Below are 17,817 nucleotides of genomic sequence, written 5' to 3'. Positions count from 1 at the left end.
CTGGAGAGAGTAAGATTGCCTCAGAAGCTCAGGGAGACTATAGTGGGGGTTTCTCACATCCGTCTGGAGTTGGAGACAAGGATGTTTTTGTCAATGGAGAAAAGGAAGCTTAAGGAGCACAGCTGGGGTATGTGAGCAGGATGCTGAACTCGAGTAGCATAGCCCAGCTTCTTTAGCTGAGAACCCTGTAGACAAAACCAAATACTCATTTCCATGACAACCCTTACACGTGATGATCCTAATTTGTTAATGACCTTTCTTCGTCTGGCCATTCTTCTCCTCTTTCTAGTTCTATGAAAAAGCTACCTCACATTAATTCAGTCTTCAAGATAAAAAGGTTTGACAGCACTGCTTCAATAAGCTAGGAAGGAAGACTAACAGATACTTTTAAAAAGATTATTATGTTGGGCTCAATGTGTGTGTGTGTGTGTATCTGTGTGTGCACATGTGCATGCTTATGCACACTTATGTGTATAACGATAATTATAGAGGACGTGATCATGAATTTAAGGAGTAGGGGAGAATCAGAAGGAATTGGATGGGGGAAAGGGAGAGGTGAAAAGAATAGATGTATAAGTACTCATGTATGAACCCCCCCTAAAATTTTATAATAAAGATTATTAAATTGTACTTTGAAGAAAGAATTTTCATTTATAGAGGTAAAATTTCATTCACTACCATCCTTGAATAAGGCTGATACATGACTTCATACTTCTTATAGGCCTCGATTCAATTTCAGGTTCCTAAAAAAAAAAAAATCCTATGCTGAAACCTCAGGATAAAGTAGTGAGCCCGCAGACTGAATTAAAATATTGAATGATATGAAGACTAAACGGTGTCTATGACTGGTTTCTTTGTAAAAACCACAACATTGACTTCCATACTCAAAGCTATTGAAAGCCTTCTTAGTCTGCTAACTGAAAACCTACTATGAAATAACTGAGAAATTGGAAACAGTCACTTTATAATTCTAAACGGAAATACTAAGGACTCAAAAAAGGAAGTAATTTATCTAGGGCAGACTTTTGAGAAGGGTTGGAAATGGATCTCTTTCCAATCAGCATTCTGCACTGGTGGATATTTGTGTAATCAACTTTACGTTATCCCGCATGTGCAGGAGAGAACTAAACATCAAAGAGTGACTATCGTCCCAAACACATACTTAAACCTTTGATTGCAGTCGTTTTCATTGCTGAACTTTTGCCAAATGAGTTGGTCTTTATTTCTTCCAGTTCTTTAATACAAGTGCTAATCAAATCTAAACTGATTAAAAGCAGCCAGCAAGATGAGAGGACGAGAGACAGCGTTTCCAGGTCTCTGCTTCTTATTAGAGCGGCGGCCTCAGTTCTGTAATTAGTTCAAGGCTGTTAGAGATTCTCCTCCTAACTAAGAAATCATTCTCTGATGGTTTTTAGCTACCAACAACCAGTTTTTAAAGCACGGGGTTGAAGGTTTCTGCAATACTACTTTGTCATCATATAAATATTACTATACATAGAACAAAGATGGTCCTAGAGACCTAGGTGGTTACATTCCTAACAGGCCACCAAGAAATGGCCACACTGTTGCTCGCTTTATTCCCTCTTGGGAAGGATTTGGAGCAGAGGTTCCCAGACTAGCCTTCACCTTGCATGCATGTGGGGGAAAGCTTAAAAAAAAAAAATACTGATGAACTGACCTTATCATCAGAGTCCTATTTTACAGGTTTGGATCACAATTTTAAAAGAAAAAAAAAAAGCCCCTGACATAGCCTGGAAGGCCAGGACCCAGAGGCTGGACAGTCCAGAGACCTAGGACAAAAAAATGATATTCTGCTATACTCATAGACTGGTCCCTAGCTTAATTGTCATCAGAGAGGCTTCTCCCAGCAACTGACAGAAACAGATGCAGAGACTACAGGGGGCTGTTCCAGAGTCACAGTTATCTGCTCTGCTTCTTGCGGACAAAGCACCACTGGTTCATTCCACATCTGAAGGGGGCAGGAGGGCACGCGGCCGGGGAGGATAGAGACTTGGGGCTGGGCTCCGCCTAAGCATGTCTGGCCTTCACCACCACTGAATGGACGCTGGAAAGTATCCGGTGAGCGGCGGGCACACAGACCCAGGACGCCTGTGGGTCGAACCTAGTTACTCAGCCAGCCAGCTGCTGGGGAGGCTGGAAAGAAAAAGACGCAGAGGGGCAGGGCCGATCGCAGGGGCCGGGCAGTCGCAGCCTAGGCCACGCCCACTCGCCTCGGGATTAGGGGCAGGCCGCGGGCCTCTCCGACTCCAACCCTCTGCCCAGTCCCCCGAGCGCTGGGGCATCTCGCTGGAGGGTACTTTATGTAGCCAAGAGCGAGGAGGGGAGGGGGCGCCCCACAATCACACACTGCAGCACTGAGCCACGAGTCCCCTACTCTACCCAGGACCCTGGGGTAGGAGAAAGGTGCACATTCCTTGTATCTGGCTGGACTAGATCTCTTCTGCAGAAGCCTTCAGTCCCCTCACCCAGTCCACCTCCTGGTCCCACCAGTCTGGTTTGGAGGGTGGGGTTTATCTTTCCCCTACTTCCTAGTTTTTCCCGCTCTCTGTCGTCAATTTTAAGTCTTACCTTACTTGTCTCTCCACCCCTCCCTTTTTTTTCTGTCCCATGGTCCTTTCTTCTCCCTCTGCCCTTCCTTGTTTCTTTAGTTTGTCTTTTTTTGTCCAGTATCCATGTCTCTCCTGATTCCCTGTCTTAACCATCTTCAGAGCTGGTCCCATTGAAGGACCAAACTCTTCCCTCTGCCTCTACCTTCCTCGTCCCCATAATGAATCCTCACACAAACAAAAACCAAATCCCCCTAGCGGAACCTGGACTCTCCGCCGCACAGAATTAATTTTTCTGTGTCTGAGGCGGCTGTGAAAAAAAAAGAAAGAAAAGAAAAGAAAGGAAAGGATATTCATATTCATTTAATCAAAAGTTTTGGTCACAACAGAACAGCAAAATATTTTTCTCCTGAAATATTTTTTTTCTTTTTTTCTTTTTTTTCGGAGCTGGGGACCGAACCCAGGGCCTTGCACTTGCTAGGCAAGCGCTCTACCACTGAGCTAAATCCCCAACCCTCCTGAAATAATTTTTATTTAAATGTTGATTCTTTTCAAGAAGCAATACTCATCTCTAACAGGTCAGTGTTATAGTTATTTAATAGCATCCAGCTAATGGTGAAATAAACCTTGTAAAAATTATAGTACTTGGGGTTGTAAGTCTAGCTTTTAATGGCTGAGCTATTTGTCCAGCACTTTGGAAGAGAGGTAGAAACCTAGTGCAATGGAAACTTCCAGGAATCTATGAGGGTGACCCTAGCTTAGACTCCTAGCAATGGGAGATATGAATCCTGAACTGGCTATTTTCTGCAACTACAAATTTTCAAGTATAGGTTTAGGCACACCAACCTAGCCACAAAACCTTTGACCTACAATTTTTTCTGCCTTCAAGATGTGCTGGGATAAAGGTAACACAGAAGTTGTGGGAGTGGCTAACTAATGGCTGGTCCAAGTTAAGACTCATTCCAGGAGAGGGAATCCATGCCTGACACTGCCTAGAGGGCCAGGAGCTGCAGAGGCTGGCTAGTCTAGACACCAAGCACAACTGGCAATCAATCAATCGATCGATCGATCAATCAATCAATCAGTGAAAATGGTTCCTAAAGATGCTCTGTGTTATCTTATACCAGGGTCTAGCATACTCATCATCGAGAGGCTTCATTTAACAACTGATGGAAGCTGATGCAAAGACCTCTCGTCACACATTAGGCAGAGTTCAGGGGATCCTGCAGAAGAAGGAGAGGAAGGATAGTAGGAGCCCCAGGAGTCAAGGACAACAGGAGAACATGGCCCATAGAATCAACTTACCAGGGGTCATAGGGGCTCACACAGAGACTGAACCAGGGAGCCTGCATGGGACTGACCTAGGCCCTTTGCCTATGTGTTACAGTGTGCACCTTGGTGTTCCTGTGGGACTCCTAACGGTGGAAATAGGGGCTGTCTCTGATTTTCTTTTGCCTGTCTTTGAGACCCTTCTTCTCCTACTGGGTTGCCTCATCTAGCCTTAAAATGAAGGGAGGTGCCTAGTCTTATTAAAACTTGATATGTTTGGTTCTTATCATGGGAGATCTGTCCTTTTCTGAAGGGAAATAGAGAGTAGTGGATCTGGGGGAGAGAGGAGATGGGAGAGACTGGGAAGAGAAACCACAGTTGAGATGTAAAATATGAGAGAAGCATAAATTAACTTTTAAAAATAAATTATAGTATTACAGTTTCAGGCATTAAAGGAATCCTTTATACAGGCCAAAGTGAACTCCTCAGAGGTTGGTGAGACATGAAAATGACTAAGACATCTTAATTCTATAAAAAACATCATGTCCACTCACGTGCTTGGCACATGGAAGACATTACACACATGCTTACTGAACTGAATGTACAGCTTTCCTTCTCGCAGGGAGAAAGGGTTTCACTAAGGCAGTATCTGACCAGAGTATTTTTGTCAAAATTTTCCACATCTTCCTATATCACCCAGGGTGAACATAGGTAGGGCCTCCGAAAGCTTTCAGAGAAAAAGACGGAGGTGTCTAAGTGGTGCACAGACACTGTCTGACTAGATTCTGCTTTGTGTAGCTTTCCGTCTGTGACCATCAGGCTGAAATCATGGGCGAAAGTGACTTCACTTTCTCACTTTGGGTTTTAGAAGTGAACTCCCTGTCTGATGGCCTATGGTTGGAAGGACATTTCAGGATTCTTTGACGCAGTCATCTAAACCTCATCCCATGCCCACAGTAAAATGGAAAGATAAACACACAGCCTTAAAAATGCTTTTGGATTTTATATAAATCATGAAACCAGGTGAACCATGGTGACAACCAGTGACTGTGAGTGTTGTCTTTCACCTGGCCATCTCAAAAATCCTCCAAGGCTAGTCTAGCAACTATCAACACCACTTTCGGCATCTACTGTGTGACTGGCTTTGCAAAGTGGTGGTTAGAACACGGCCACAAGCAAAACAATGAAACACTCCTCTGCTGAAGACCTTCCATCCTCATGGTGAGGGTGGTGGAATCAACAGGGACAAACAGACCACAAATGTCAGACACAGATGTATGCCATCAATAAAATAAAACGGTGTAACGACACTGAATCCGATGTGTAAACTGTGACCTATGAGTCACAGGGTGCAGTGTGTTCTTGAACAGCCTGTTAGGTAAGAAGGAGCTTTTGCATTCTAAATGGTTGGAACTAATGAAAACAAGGTTATCTGGTGCATAAAATTTGCATACATTAAAATTGCAGCGTCTGTAAAGTTCTATTGGAGCTCACCCGGACCCTTGCTACTTTTCCAGCCGTGACAACTGCACTTCTTCTGATCTCTGCTCACCTTCCAGCAGTCACTCTAGTTCTTTTGCTCAACCTCAGAACATCCAAGTTCCTCCTTTTTAGCCACTACCCTGAGGGTGGCCTCTGCCTCCTTCAGTTATTTCAGTACTATGCACAAACATAACTGAATTAGAAGAATCTCCCCCTTGATCGTAAGCATCCTGTGCCCCCTCCTTCACATGAGTGCATTTCATTATTATTGTCCCTGACATATTATAGATTTGTATGTTGTCCACTTCCACTAAGCACAATCAAAATACACATTCCAAGGGAGCCGAAATATTGTTTATTTCTTGTTGCATTCTCAGATCCTAGAAACAGTAGATATTCAATAATACCTGATAAAAATAAATAATGAATTATCAAATATTGGAACATCATAATGAAAGATACAGGAGAGTCTTTATGGGTTAGGACATCTCAACAAGCCAAGGCTTTCATGATGTTGAAGATACCTCAGGATGCTTTTGACTTATAATGTTCTAGTATCTTAGTAGGACCATGAGAACCAGAAACAAGAGAGAGAAAAGTGGACTAGCCACCATAAAAACATCTCAAGCAGGAATGTTCATTTTATTGCCGTCTCCTTTCATCTCAGTTCATTCCCAATTATGCTAAACTCCCATCCCCTGCTCATATCACATGATAAAAAAAGAGTTCTTTGGGCTGCAGAATGGCTATTAGTTAAAAGTATTTACTGTTGTGGCAAAGAACAGGATTTGGTTCCCATTACCCCAAGCAGGGTGATTAACGACTGCCTGTGATTCCAGCTTTAGGGGATATAGCGCCCTCTTGTGGCCTCTGCAGGCTCCCACATTCATGTGCATATACCTTGACACAAATACGCTTAAAATAAAGTAAATATCTAAAGGGGGAAAAAAAAGAGTTGGATGTAAACATTGTTCAGGGATGATTTTACTGTCTTTTGAATTCTTATTTCTCTACTACCTTTGTGGGAATATTGTGCTCGAGAGTACCAGATCTTTTTACTAATAGTGTATTATGGGATCATTGTTTTTATTTCACAAGTTATCTTTGTGACAGGTTTATAGCAACATTTTAGTCACTGACGTTAAGTTAGGATTTTTCGATTAAAAGATGAGTTCTACAAGGAAATATTACACACAGGATGTAAGCGATGGTTCTAGTGTACCTTGGGTCCCATAATATACCAGAATGATGTAAGAGCTGCCACTGAATTCATGGTGAGACAGAAAAATCGCTAAGGTCTCATTGGCCAACAACAAAGCCAGCAAACTCTCCCGTATATGACTTTGTGAGTGAGAACGGGGTAGGCAGGAGGAGTGGGTTTGCTTTCTGGAATTAAAGATGGAAGGTGGCACCCATCAGTCTTTTCCGTGCAAACTACTTTTATTCTAATGTATGGGCAATTGACTGACTCTACCATCTATAGACATTACAAGTGAGGCGGCTTAAAAGATCGGATAGAGACCCGGCGCCATTTTGGTGACCGGGCGTGGAGGTGGATTCTACACTGAGGGGGAACGCGACGGCAAGGGTGGCAGTGGCAGCGTTCTGGTGCTCGGGTCTGAAACACTGAGGGAGGAGGCGGTTGAGGAAGAGGTGGCAGCGGTGGCGGTGGTCATAGCGGTGGCGGAGGAGGCAGATGAGCAAAAATCCAATTAAAGTAGATCTTGTAGATGAGAATTTTACAGAATTAAGAGGAGAAATAGCAGGACCTGCAGACACACCGTATGAAGGTGGAAGATATCAACTAGAGATAAAAAAAAATACCAGAAACATATCCATTTAACCCCCCCCCCGCAAGGTCCGGTTTATCAGTAAAATATGGCACCCTGATATTACTTCCCTCACAGGGGCTTTTTGTTTGGATATCCTGAAAGATCAATGGGCAGCAGCAATTACTCTGTGCACAGTATTATTGTCATTGTAAGCACTGTTGTCCGCTGCAGAACCAGATGACCCCCCAAGATGCAGTAGTAGGAAAGCAGTACAAACAAAATCCTGAAGTGTTCAAGCAAACAGCTCGACTTTGGGCACACGTGTATGCTGGAGCACCAGTTTCTAGTTCAGAATACACACACACACACACACACACACACACACACACACACACAAGACCTCTGTGCTATGGGTTTTGATAGGAACGAAGTAATAGTGGCCTTGTCTTCAAAATCACGGGATGTAGAGACTGCAACAGAACTGCTTCTGAGCAACTTAGGCACAAGAGCTGCTGCCAGCAATGCTAGCCTCTTCTTGAGGAGCGTCAACACCTGTTATTTTTAGGATTCTGCATAAATTTCTTTTAGACTGGCATTCTTGCCTAATGATGTTACCTAGGCACCATTGGAGACTGTGAAAAAAATTCCCTGCTTTGTAAATAAAGCTAATTAAACGTTTGTGTAAGTAATAATAATTTTAAAAAGGTAGTATAGAGCAAGGCTGAAGAAGAAAGAAACTCTTCCAAAAGAGTTCCGAGTGCTACCATGGCCTAGAATGACTCCTTTACTGATAGACTGACAGGTCCTCAGTGCTCTGTGGAAAAGATCCATAGACGCTACCTTCATCCAGCATCTTATAATGACTCCCAACATACCCGGTGACAACAATTATTTATTAAAGCAGCCAAAGTCATGCTAGAGGGAAGGTCATTGCTTATGGCAAAAGCATACGGTTGTTGGAAATGATTAGTAAGTATCTAGAGGGTACAATAGTGTGGTTAGATTTATAACATAGGCTGTTATGATGTTCCTACCTTAAGAAACTATCTCTGCTCATCTCAACTGTACAAAAATCATGAGAAATTAGAAACTGAAATAAATCCCACATCTACTCAGCAATCTGATTATAGTAATGAAGCAAGCACAGGGTGTTTTAATTAAAAAATTTTAAGATTTATTTATTTTATGTATATGAGTACTTTTTCTTTATATATGTATTGTGTCACATGGGTGCCTGATGTCCCATCGGGTCAGAAGGCATCAGATCTCCTGTAACTGGACTTATGGAGCCACTGAGAACAAAACCAGGGTCTTCTGCAAGATTTAGAAGTGCTCTTAACCATTGAACTATCTTTCTAGATCTTTGTTTTACAAAGAAAATATTAAGATTTCAGAAAAGATTTACTTCAGCTCATATGTTCCAAGCAGTGTTGACCCCAAACAGCTGGTTTTCCAAGCATAAGCTGCAAGACTATAGTGAAATTAGGGTGTCTTTCACTCAAATGGCATTAAGCACAATTGTCCTGGACTAGTAGCCATTTACATTTTTTTTGAGTTTTTTCTTTTATTGGATTTTTTATTTACATTTCAAATGTTATCGCCTTTCCCAGTTTCCCCTGCAGAAACCTGCTACCCCCCTGCTTCATGAGGGTGCTCCTCTACCCACCCACTACTCCCTCCCACCTTCCCACCCTGACATTCCCTTACACTGGGGGTTTCCAGACTTGGCAGGACCAAGGGCCTCTCCTCCCATTGGTACCCAACAAGGCCATCCTCTGCTACATATGCAGCTGGAGCCATGGATCTGTCCATGTGTACTCTTTGGTAGTGGTTTAATCCCTGGGAGCTCTGGTGGGGTCTGATTGGTTGATATTGTTGTTCTTCCTATGGTTTGCAAACCCCTTCAGCGCCTTCAATCCTTTTGCTAACTCCTACATTTGGGACCCCATTCTCACAAATTCACAGAAGAATGTCACAGTCACTGCCTAAGCTGAATAATCAGGACAATTCTCTAAATTAAGAAGTTAAGTTCAGACCAGGAGGAGAGAACAGCTGGAAACAGATTTAGCATTACAGCAATTCTGGAACAGATGTGATCAGAAAAGCAAGAGTAGAGAAAAAGATGCTCTCATAGACTCAGTACTGAGGAGGACCCATGATGATTTGAATAACAAATGACATATTCTTTATATCTAAAGGCAAAAAACTAATCAAGTATCCTAAGCCATTCCTACCCTGAATATGTTTCTATGATACATTTTCATTTAAATAAGAAAGACACCAATTTTAAGGAATAGATTTCTTTGATTTTGTTTTCATTTAAAGAGGTGGGGGGAGACTATATAAATCAAAATTATATGTCATTATACTTCACCACTCAGTAATGTGTGTCCCCGAACTTCTACTTAATTACAGGCAACACTTCACATAAGAAATGATCTAATTCAGCTGGGGTCTGGGGAGCTGTAAACTCAGGGGAAATATAAGGGCATGTAAGAGAAACATTGAAAGGCATGTTAGTAAACACATGTTGTACATCTGCCCTCTGTTAGGGCATGTTTTCTGTCATAAAAAATTCCACGATTTTCTCACTTCCCCATTCAAAAAATTTAAATGGAAACAGTAAATTTAAGACTTCACATGTCCCCAGGACACAGAGAGGTTTCCGGTAGCTGTGTCTATTAAAGAGTAAATTACAAACAGGGATGGCTTCACTGGGGCCTAGCGTTAAAGAGTTAAAGACGTATTAGGTGAAATGTCAAACGGCATCATGCTGGGTAGGAAGTAAAGCTTCCTGTGTAGCAGCCTGAATATTTCGAGGTTTGAGAGTCAAAGAGCACATGGCAGAAAGAACACTTCTCAGCTCTACCTGACTGTCACCAGCCTTGATGTCCACCCTCCATGTCAGGCTGCAGGGGAAAGGGACTTTTGAGTAGAGTTGACAGGGTAAGAACTGTAAATGGAGCCTATTAGTCTTGTCCTATGAAACCCGGATACAGAGTCACTGCCTGTTTATGGACTATAGGCATACGGTGCTTCCCATGTAAAACAGCTCACCATCCTCATGAATTAATTTTCCCCTCCGGGGGGCGATATACTTCCCCCTATCGAAAGTGCAAGCCACAAAACTCAAGCCCACATCTGACTTCTATCTGTTCATAGCCAGAGATTTCTAAAGCAGTCACAATTTAGTAGCACTCCAGTCAAAAAGAATTGCATCTGAGTCCGAGTCCTTTTCAAAAATAAAAAGGTTCGAAAGATACAAAATATGGAGCGAAAATGTTATTCTAGCAGTCAGTAGCCCCACTAGTTCATCCTTTTTGCATGGTTCTCAATGTCTTGGGCTGTCCTTGACGCTTGCTCATAGGACCAAAGATTTGCTGACTCCTTAATCTTAGACACATTTTTCTAAAACAGAAGCACGAAAATAAAAACAGACCCCAAGAAAACATCTTTTTCCCCCCTGGATGGTCGCAATTGGTAATTTGCAAAACCAGACAGATTACACCCCTGGAAAACAATGCGATTTTCAATTTACAGAAGAAATCATTCAACCTTCTGCTCACAACCTACCTACAAACCAAAGGTCCACAAAATTGTGTGTGTCACGTAGGCACATCAAAGCTTCATAGGAAAACCACTGGGCCGTCTGCAAGCGTAACTGGGAGCACACTGGTTCTATGTCGAAGATTTCCAGAATGCTCATGTTCTATTCCCCTTCCAAACACACACAAGAAATAAAAATAGCCCTTCAAATTTTCATCCACATGCACATTGTCAAACACTCATGGCAGGAAACTTAGTAAGCCCCCCAAATAAAGCAGTCAGTAATGCGCGCAGGCTAAGAATAGGCAGGGCTTTTTAGACAGCTCCCAAAACAGTAAGGGCAAAGGACTTTTTCTGTGAAAGCCACTGAAGAGAAATAGAATGCAAAAATCAAGCTCACCTACCTTCACTGCTCGGTGTTCACTACTGAAGCCCTGCACCAGGTACACATAGGACATCATGAGAATATTCACTGCGGCCCACTCTCCATACATTTTGACTATTTCAAATGTCCACTGATGGCTAAGCAATTGTTTCCAGGCAGCTACTGAAAAGTGTTGCAAAAGGCATTCTCCAGAAGCAAAGTTTGAAGCCCCAAAACTTTACATGGAAAAAAATATCACATGATCAGTTGTAATCAAAATCCAATGAAATGACTTGAGCTAGTCAAGGACTCCCCCACGGCCACACACAATCTTAGTATGGGAGAAAGATGAAAACTATTTCAAAGTTTCCCGCTGCAGAAATAATCAGGAGGTGGCCATGTCTTCCACTTGAAGCTAGAAATTACTCTACAGGCATTTCGTATCCAGAAAGTTGAAGAAAAAAAAAATCCCACCCTATGCTCTAAGTTCTAGCCGCTTTATAAGGAGGAGATATGATCAGAGACACTTGCAGCTACAGCAGGCTGGAACCCAACTATGGATTAAAACTTTTTCACAACCTTCAAGGAATCTTGCAGGAGAATATGTCTTAAATCTGACAGAGAGTTTGGCAGAAAATGCTGGGAAGTCTTGGCTGGAATCCTGCTGTGTTCCTAGCACTAGCGGGGTAGTTTTAAAAGCTGACTCACATGGTCAGGACCACGGTGTTTTTTAAAGCACATAGCCTGTAACATGACACCCAGAGCACATTCCTGATGGCTGGGGTGGCAGCTGGACTGCAGAAGGGGGGACTTTAGATGCTCAGATATCTGCAGCCAGTGGTACAGAAAGTGACAAAGAAAATGCTTCAAGAAAATCCCGAAGGGCAGAGAATAAAAAGGCATCTACTTACATATAAAAAAAAAGCACACGTACATAGCAATTATTTTTAATAGGCACTTAATAATTTCCATCAAATGAACATTGTCTTTTTTTTAAAGCAACAATTAAACTTATTTGCATGTGTCAGGAAATATCTTACATATATCACTACCATTTTTTATTGTTTATACATTTCCTTTTAAAATTAGTTACCCTGTTCTTTGACAATTTCATACATGTATATAATGTATTCTGAAGACTCACTACAAAAAAGTCCTTTCATTCTAATGTGAAATTCTATTTTTTTATTTTTGCATTTTCAAGACAGGGTTTCTCTGTGTAGCCCAGCTGTCCTAGAACTGAGTCTGTAGATAGATGGGCTTCGAAATCAGAGATCCCGATGTCTGACCCCTAGAGTACTGGGACTAAAGGAATGTGCCACTATGTCCATCTCAATGTAGAATTCTTTAGACGTTTCAGCTAAATCAGCTTTGGAAATTGAATATAACGAATGGTCAGATCATACAAATGGCAGCATTTCAGCTCTTCATTGGTTTCCAATCTTTGACTTCCAGGTTTTGGCCCCCTCAAAACCATTTTTTGCATTCCTGAAATCAAGAATGGCCTCAGAAATCTCCTCATTGGTATTCATCACAAACGGACCTAGGGCAGAAAGAGACATTCACTAAATTCTGGGTGATAACATGTCCTTCTACCACTAGAAGTGGTATATATTCCTATAGAGCTTCAACTAAACCAAAATCTAGGCACCAATAGCCCATTTTCATGCTGTTCAGTCATACAGTACTGGCATTTGAGTTTTGTGGTTAGGACTATATACCATTATACCCCATCACTCAGACCAGACTTAGATAAACAGGATTGGGTCTCATGTCCACTGCGGGTTCCTCGCCAGCAGTGACACTCCCTTTATTCGGCACGTTCTTTGTCGTTGTTGTTGGTAGAACCTGAACTGATGTCAGGAACTGAACCAAGCAGATAAAGTACACACATAGTACACAATTCAGTAAATCATTTTTCTTTGTGTACCTTACCATCTTATGAAAAACAAATCACAATTAATTTTACTGAATGACTCGCATGATATGTACAAAACAATGTGCCATTATTTTTAAGACTTTATCATCATGGAAAGTTATTATTGATATTATTAATAATATCAGCAGTACCTGTATCTATTGTTCATCTCATGAAGCAGTTTCTCTGTAGCCTTACTAAAGTTAGTTCATATAAAAACCCAGCTAGACTGTAGCAGAGCTTTGGTATCTAAGTAGTGTATGGGGCTATGCCTGTCTGCGATGATTCTAAATCTGTTCTGAAAACTAACAGAACTTTCATTCCAACAGAAGTCCTTGTACATTTACATTTTTTGGTAGTTCTCCAGAAGATACCTCCACGTGCCCTATAGGAACCATAGACTAGGTCAAGTTTATAAGTTTGGCTAATTTCTCCTTCCTGTTATGAGTCACTAAAATGCACTTGCAATGAAAGGGATTTTGTCTTTCTGTAAACTTCTTTATGCTTCTATTGTTTTGTCTTTCCTTTTGATCATAATTTCTCTTCCCCCTCCCACCATTCCAAAAGATACATCATACTGGTGTGACCATCCTCTTGCCAGGGATCACCAACAACATAGCTTTAATAAATCTTACTAATACATTTCAAGTCAAGAAGCATTTATTAAAAAATTTCTTAGTGTCAACCATTTTCTTTTAATTCACCAAAGGGCTAGGGAAAGGACGTCTTAGACTTTGTCGGTCAAACAGATCAAATACTGAATCAAGGACTCACTTGTTACACACAATAATCTTCTCACAGTTTACCCACGTGGAACCATACCACTCCTCTGCCCCAACTCTTTCTGTAGTATATGTCTATATCCTATTTTGACACCATACCATGTCGCTCAGTTTTATAAACTGTCCTTGGATCACCTAGGAAGTTATGGGAACAAAAGAAGCCTTGACCGAATGTGTATTATTGACAAGAACCAATGTCTCCAACTCATGGGAAATAGCAAAACCCTCCTCAAGTCAGGCTCAGGAAATTAGCAAGCCTTCCTCTGGTTTGTGTGAGGACATTGGTAGTGCATTTGAAAACTAACAACTATGGAGCTTCCTTATCCTGGATGGCTGCGCTGAGACTGCTCCCCTGAGACAAGCTAACTCTTCTCCCAGCTGTGCTGTAAACACACACACACACACACACACACACACACACACACACACACACACACACACACACGTGCACGCATGCACGTGCATACGAAAGTGCATGTTCTGGAGTTGCAGCACCCTTTGTCATTGGCACTCTATCAGATCAACTACAGGCCAACCAATTGCAGCTTTCTGTAGATGTGTCTGTGTGCCTGCATTTTCTTTATTCCCTTGTCACCGCAGTCAGGTTTCCAGGGTTGTTTCAAAGATTAAATAACTAACGCTTGCAAAACACGCTGACCAATTCTTAGTACATAGTAAATGGCATCGATGCATACGTTAAGAAAATGAAATATCTGCATGTTTTTTTCTCTTGTGTGCGGGAGGGACATAACTCCATCAAAGTTAAGATAGTTTTCTGTTCCAACATGCTGTGACATCTATGCCTAATGTCATCATTAAGAGCACTCAGTAACAAGAGGAGAAGGCTGTTGATAATTCACAAAAACCACAACCAGTCCTCAAGTACTTTCAAGATGTTTGTGGCTGCTTATAAACATGCAAAGGCAACACAAAGAAACAAACAAACTTAAAAAGAAGGCTAAATTAAACTAACCAGACCAAATGCTTTGCCTCTTAGTAACTGACAGTTGAAGGAGCATATATTTTGTCTGATTAATGTGGGCTAGTGTTTCCATGCTCAGCGGCACTGGAAGAGGATTTATATATGCACTGCCTACCAATTTGCTTTGTCATCTTCATTCAACTGGACTCTTGGTTCTAAAAACTGCTACAGAGGAAAGGGTCTAACATAAAACATTTTCATCCCAAGCACACTTCTCCTACACAAATTCCAGTCTACAACTAGATAATGACCCTACTCCACTTACTTGCAGTTTTCTTTGCAGAAGAACAATTTTCCTCAGCCGTGACAAAAGGAAGAAGGGACTATGAACTTGGGAGGAACACTTTGAACTGTGTAGCATGAGATGTCACAAGCTGGGGGAATATGATTTAATATTCCACCTAAATTATTGCTCAAGGAAAAAAAGAATACTTTCTAAATATTCAGGGTGATTTAAATGTACGACCAGCTGGGGCTTATCTGAGATCATTGTTTATGCCTGGGAATTCATGCCAAGTGATGGAATATGATGAGATCTTAAGTCATGCTTAATTAAATAATCAGTGAGCTGCACAGTATGTTTTGTAGGCAAAGGTATAAATAAAAAGTTGGGTTCTAGGTGCTTTTACGGTTTTGTCATCTAATAAAGTGCCAATGATACAAGGACATCAAGATCCGAAGAGCTGAAGTGATTGTGTACCTCTGCCAGCGTTTTCCTCCTTCAAAGTACCTCTTTCATACACTAATTCTATTCTCCTCTCTCTCTCCTCTCTCTCTCTCTCTCTCTCTCCTCCCCTCCACTCCCCCTGTCTCTCTCTCTCTCTGTGTGTGTGTGTGTGTAAGGAGTGTGTGTGTGTGTGTGAAAGGAAAAAAGCGAGAGCTAGGAAAATCAGCATTTTGGACTTACCATGTTGGACAACTGGTTCTCTTAATGGCTCCCCAGCAATTAAGACAAAATGACTTCTTTTGGGATCCTAAAGTCATCAAAAAAAAAAAAAGCATCCAGCAATGAGCATGTTTATTTTAAGTGCCAAATTGGAAACAAGTCATAGTTAGATACAAAATTAAGTGGACTTCTTTACCAGGACAATTTTCAGAAACATCCCTCTGCAATATGGGGAATGTTTATTCCTTAGGATGTTCAGTGTTCTAGCAACTAGAATTCAACAATAGATCCAGGCTACCACTGTATCAACATCTGTAAATTAAAGAAGGAAAATTGAAATTAATGTCTTCTTGGTGTTTGTGTGTCTATGTGTGTGTATGTAGGTCAGTGTGCATATATGTGTGTTTGGAGGCCAGGTCTATCTGCATATGTATGTGTGGAGCGGTCAGAGGTCTTTGTCAAGTGTCTCCCTCAATACCACTCCACCTTATTTTTGAAAGCAGGGTCTCTCTGTGAAAGCAGAGCTCACCCTTTGCCTAGATGACTGGATAGCACACTCCAGGGATTTGTTTAGGCTTAGCTCCCATGTAGGGTTTCAGATGTGTGCTGTCGCGCTCAGCCTTGTACATGGCTGCTAGGTAATCAGACTCAAGTCCTTATTATTCAGGCAATTCACTCACCCAACCATCTCTTCAGTACCAAAGTTATGGTCATCTTTAACAGAAACATCTTCCCAACAATCTGATTACATTAGCTTGTCTCTTATGAACAAAGACATTTTTTTTTATTTTGTTGCCTTTTCTTTACTATTTATATTTTCCATAGAATATATTTTTGGTCATCTTTCCCTTCCCTCTTATCCCATCTTCTCCTTAGTTACATACTTTCAAATTCTTTCTTATTCTTAAAAAACAAACAAACAAAAACTCCTCAAACCAACCCCCCAAAAGCACATGCGTGCAAGTACACACACACACACACACACACACACACACACACACACACCACGGAGTTCATTTGTGTTGGCCAACTAATCCTGAACACAGAGCTTGCCCTGGAGTCTAGTGGCTCCATGGAAGAAAACTGATTTTTCTTCTCCTAGACACTATCAATCGTAAATAGATTCTTGGTTAGTGTTGAGACTTTGTGACCATGTTCCCCTTTCTCCAGGTCAGGATTTGTCAGTTTGAACTGTGCAGGCTATGTGCACGCTGTCACAGTCTCTGTGAGTTTATATGTACATCAACTTTGTTCTGTCTAGAAAACACTCTTTCATTGACGTCATCTGCCACTTCTGACTCTTACAATCCTTTCTATCTCGTCTGCAACAATCTAATGTCTAAGATTCATTCATTCATTCATTCATTCATTCATTCATTCATTCATTTATTTTTTAACATGGATGAGTGTTTTGCCTATATGTATGTCTGTACCACATGTGTGCCTTATGCATAAAGAGGCTAGAAGGTGTTGATACACCAGTACTACTTACATATAATTGTGAGCTGCCATGTGGGTGCTGGGAATCTAACCTGGGTCCATTTAAACGGCAACCAGTGCTCTTAACTGCCAAGCTCAGTCCGACAATATAATTTTTTTAAATGGTAATAATACTTATACAAATCCAAAACCAAGACTTTGTTGCTTTGTCACTTACTAAAGTAATATGAAATGTGACTCAACACCTTTAAAATAAAAACACATACACAATATAAAATGTATACGTAAGTGTGGGTATAATGTTTGGAAAATTGTTTTTATATCAATGCACTTCTGGTTTAAAAATGATATGATCATTCAATAATAAAAAGATAAATATTTAAAAGTAGCTACCATGCTCCGCTCTTGAAATCATATGGCGGTTAGTAGTGAATGGCAGTCGGGGCTGCTGATAGGTTCCAGATTGTCGCCATTCTGCTCCCCCCGATTGCTAACTCTTCTAATCTCAAGTATCCCAGACCCATTTCCACAGCTCTGGCTGCACGCATCTCCATTAGCTTCTCTTTCATGGGGTCATGTTAGTGACTGACTGTGTGGTGACTTTTTCTGATTTCTTACATTTCTTTTCTTTTTTTTTTTTTTTTAATGCCTTCAAGTCCCTAGCATCTCCTACTTGATAATACTCTGGCTTGGAAGGAACTTTCTTGTGAAGGCCATATGGTGACACACAGTGACCTAACCTGAAAGGGGGCACATAAAGGTGACCCGAGGCATCCCACGAACAAGAGCGCTACTGGAGCCCAGCCTCC

General features: G+C 41.4%; 2 protein-coding genes across 3 annotated transcripts in view; both read right to left on the bottom strand.

The window, feature by feature from the left end:
- The window catches only part of Vegfd (vascular endothelial growth factor D), a 29,326-nt gene extending 17,929 nt beyond the window's left edge, over nt 1-11,397 (bottom strand). The window contains exon 1 of one of the 2 annotated variants that reach the window (XM_032890408.1): nt 11,041-11,397. In XM_032890408.1, coding sequence (XP_032746299.1) covers nt 11,041-11,130 — 90 coding nt within the window. In that variant the 5' untranslated portion in view covers nt 11,131-11,397. The remainder of the gene's footprint in view (nt 1-11,040) is intronic. The other variant, XM_032890407.1, reaches the window with a different exon arrangement.
- A 534-nt stretch (nt 11,398-11,931) lies between these two features.
- Nucleotides 11,932-17,817, bottom strand: part of Pir (pirin) — a 104,610-nt gene continuing 98,724 nt past the window's right edge. Inside the window, exons 9-10 of the mRNA XM_032890256.1 lie at nt 15,590-15,656; nt 11,932-12,543 (exon numbers count right to left, since the gene is read on the bottom strand). Of these exons, the coding sequence (XP_032746147.1) occupies nt 12,428-12,543; nt 15,590-15,656 (183 nt within the window). The 3' untranslated portion in view covers nt 11,932-12,427. The remainder of the gene's footprint in view (nt 12,544-15,589; nt 15,657-17,817) is intronic.

The sequence above is a fragment of the Rattus rattus genome, chromosome X, assembly GCF_011064425.1.
Source record: "Rattus rattus isolate New Zealand chromosome X, Rrattus_CSIRO_v1, whole genome shotgun sequence".
In the NCBI taxonomy this organism is placed as follows: domain Eukaryota; kingdom Metazoa; phylum Chordata; class Mammalia; order Rodentia; family Muridae; genus Rattus; species Rattus rattus.
The sequence above is the reverse complement of the archived record's forward strand: the minus strand, read 5'-3'. Positions and strand labels throughout refer to the sequence as shown.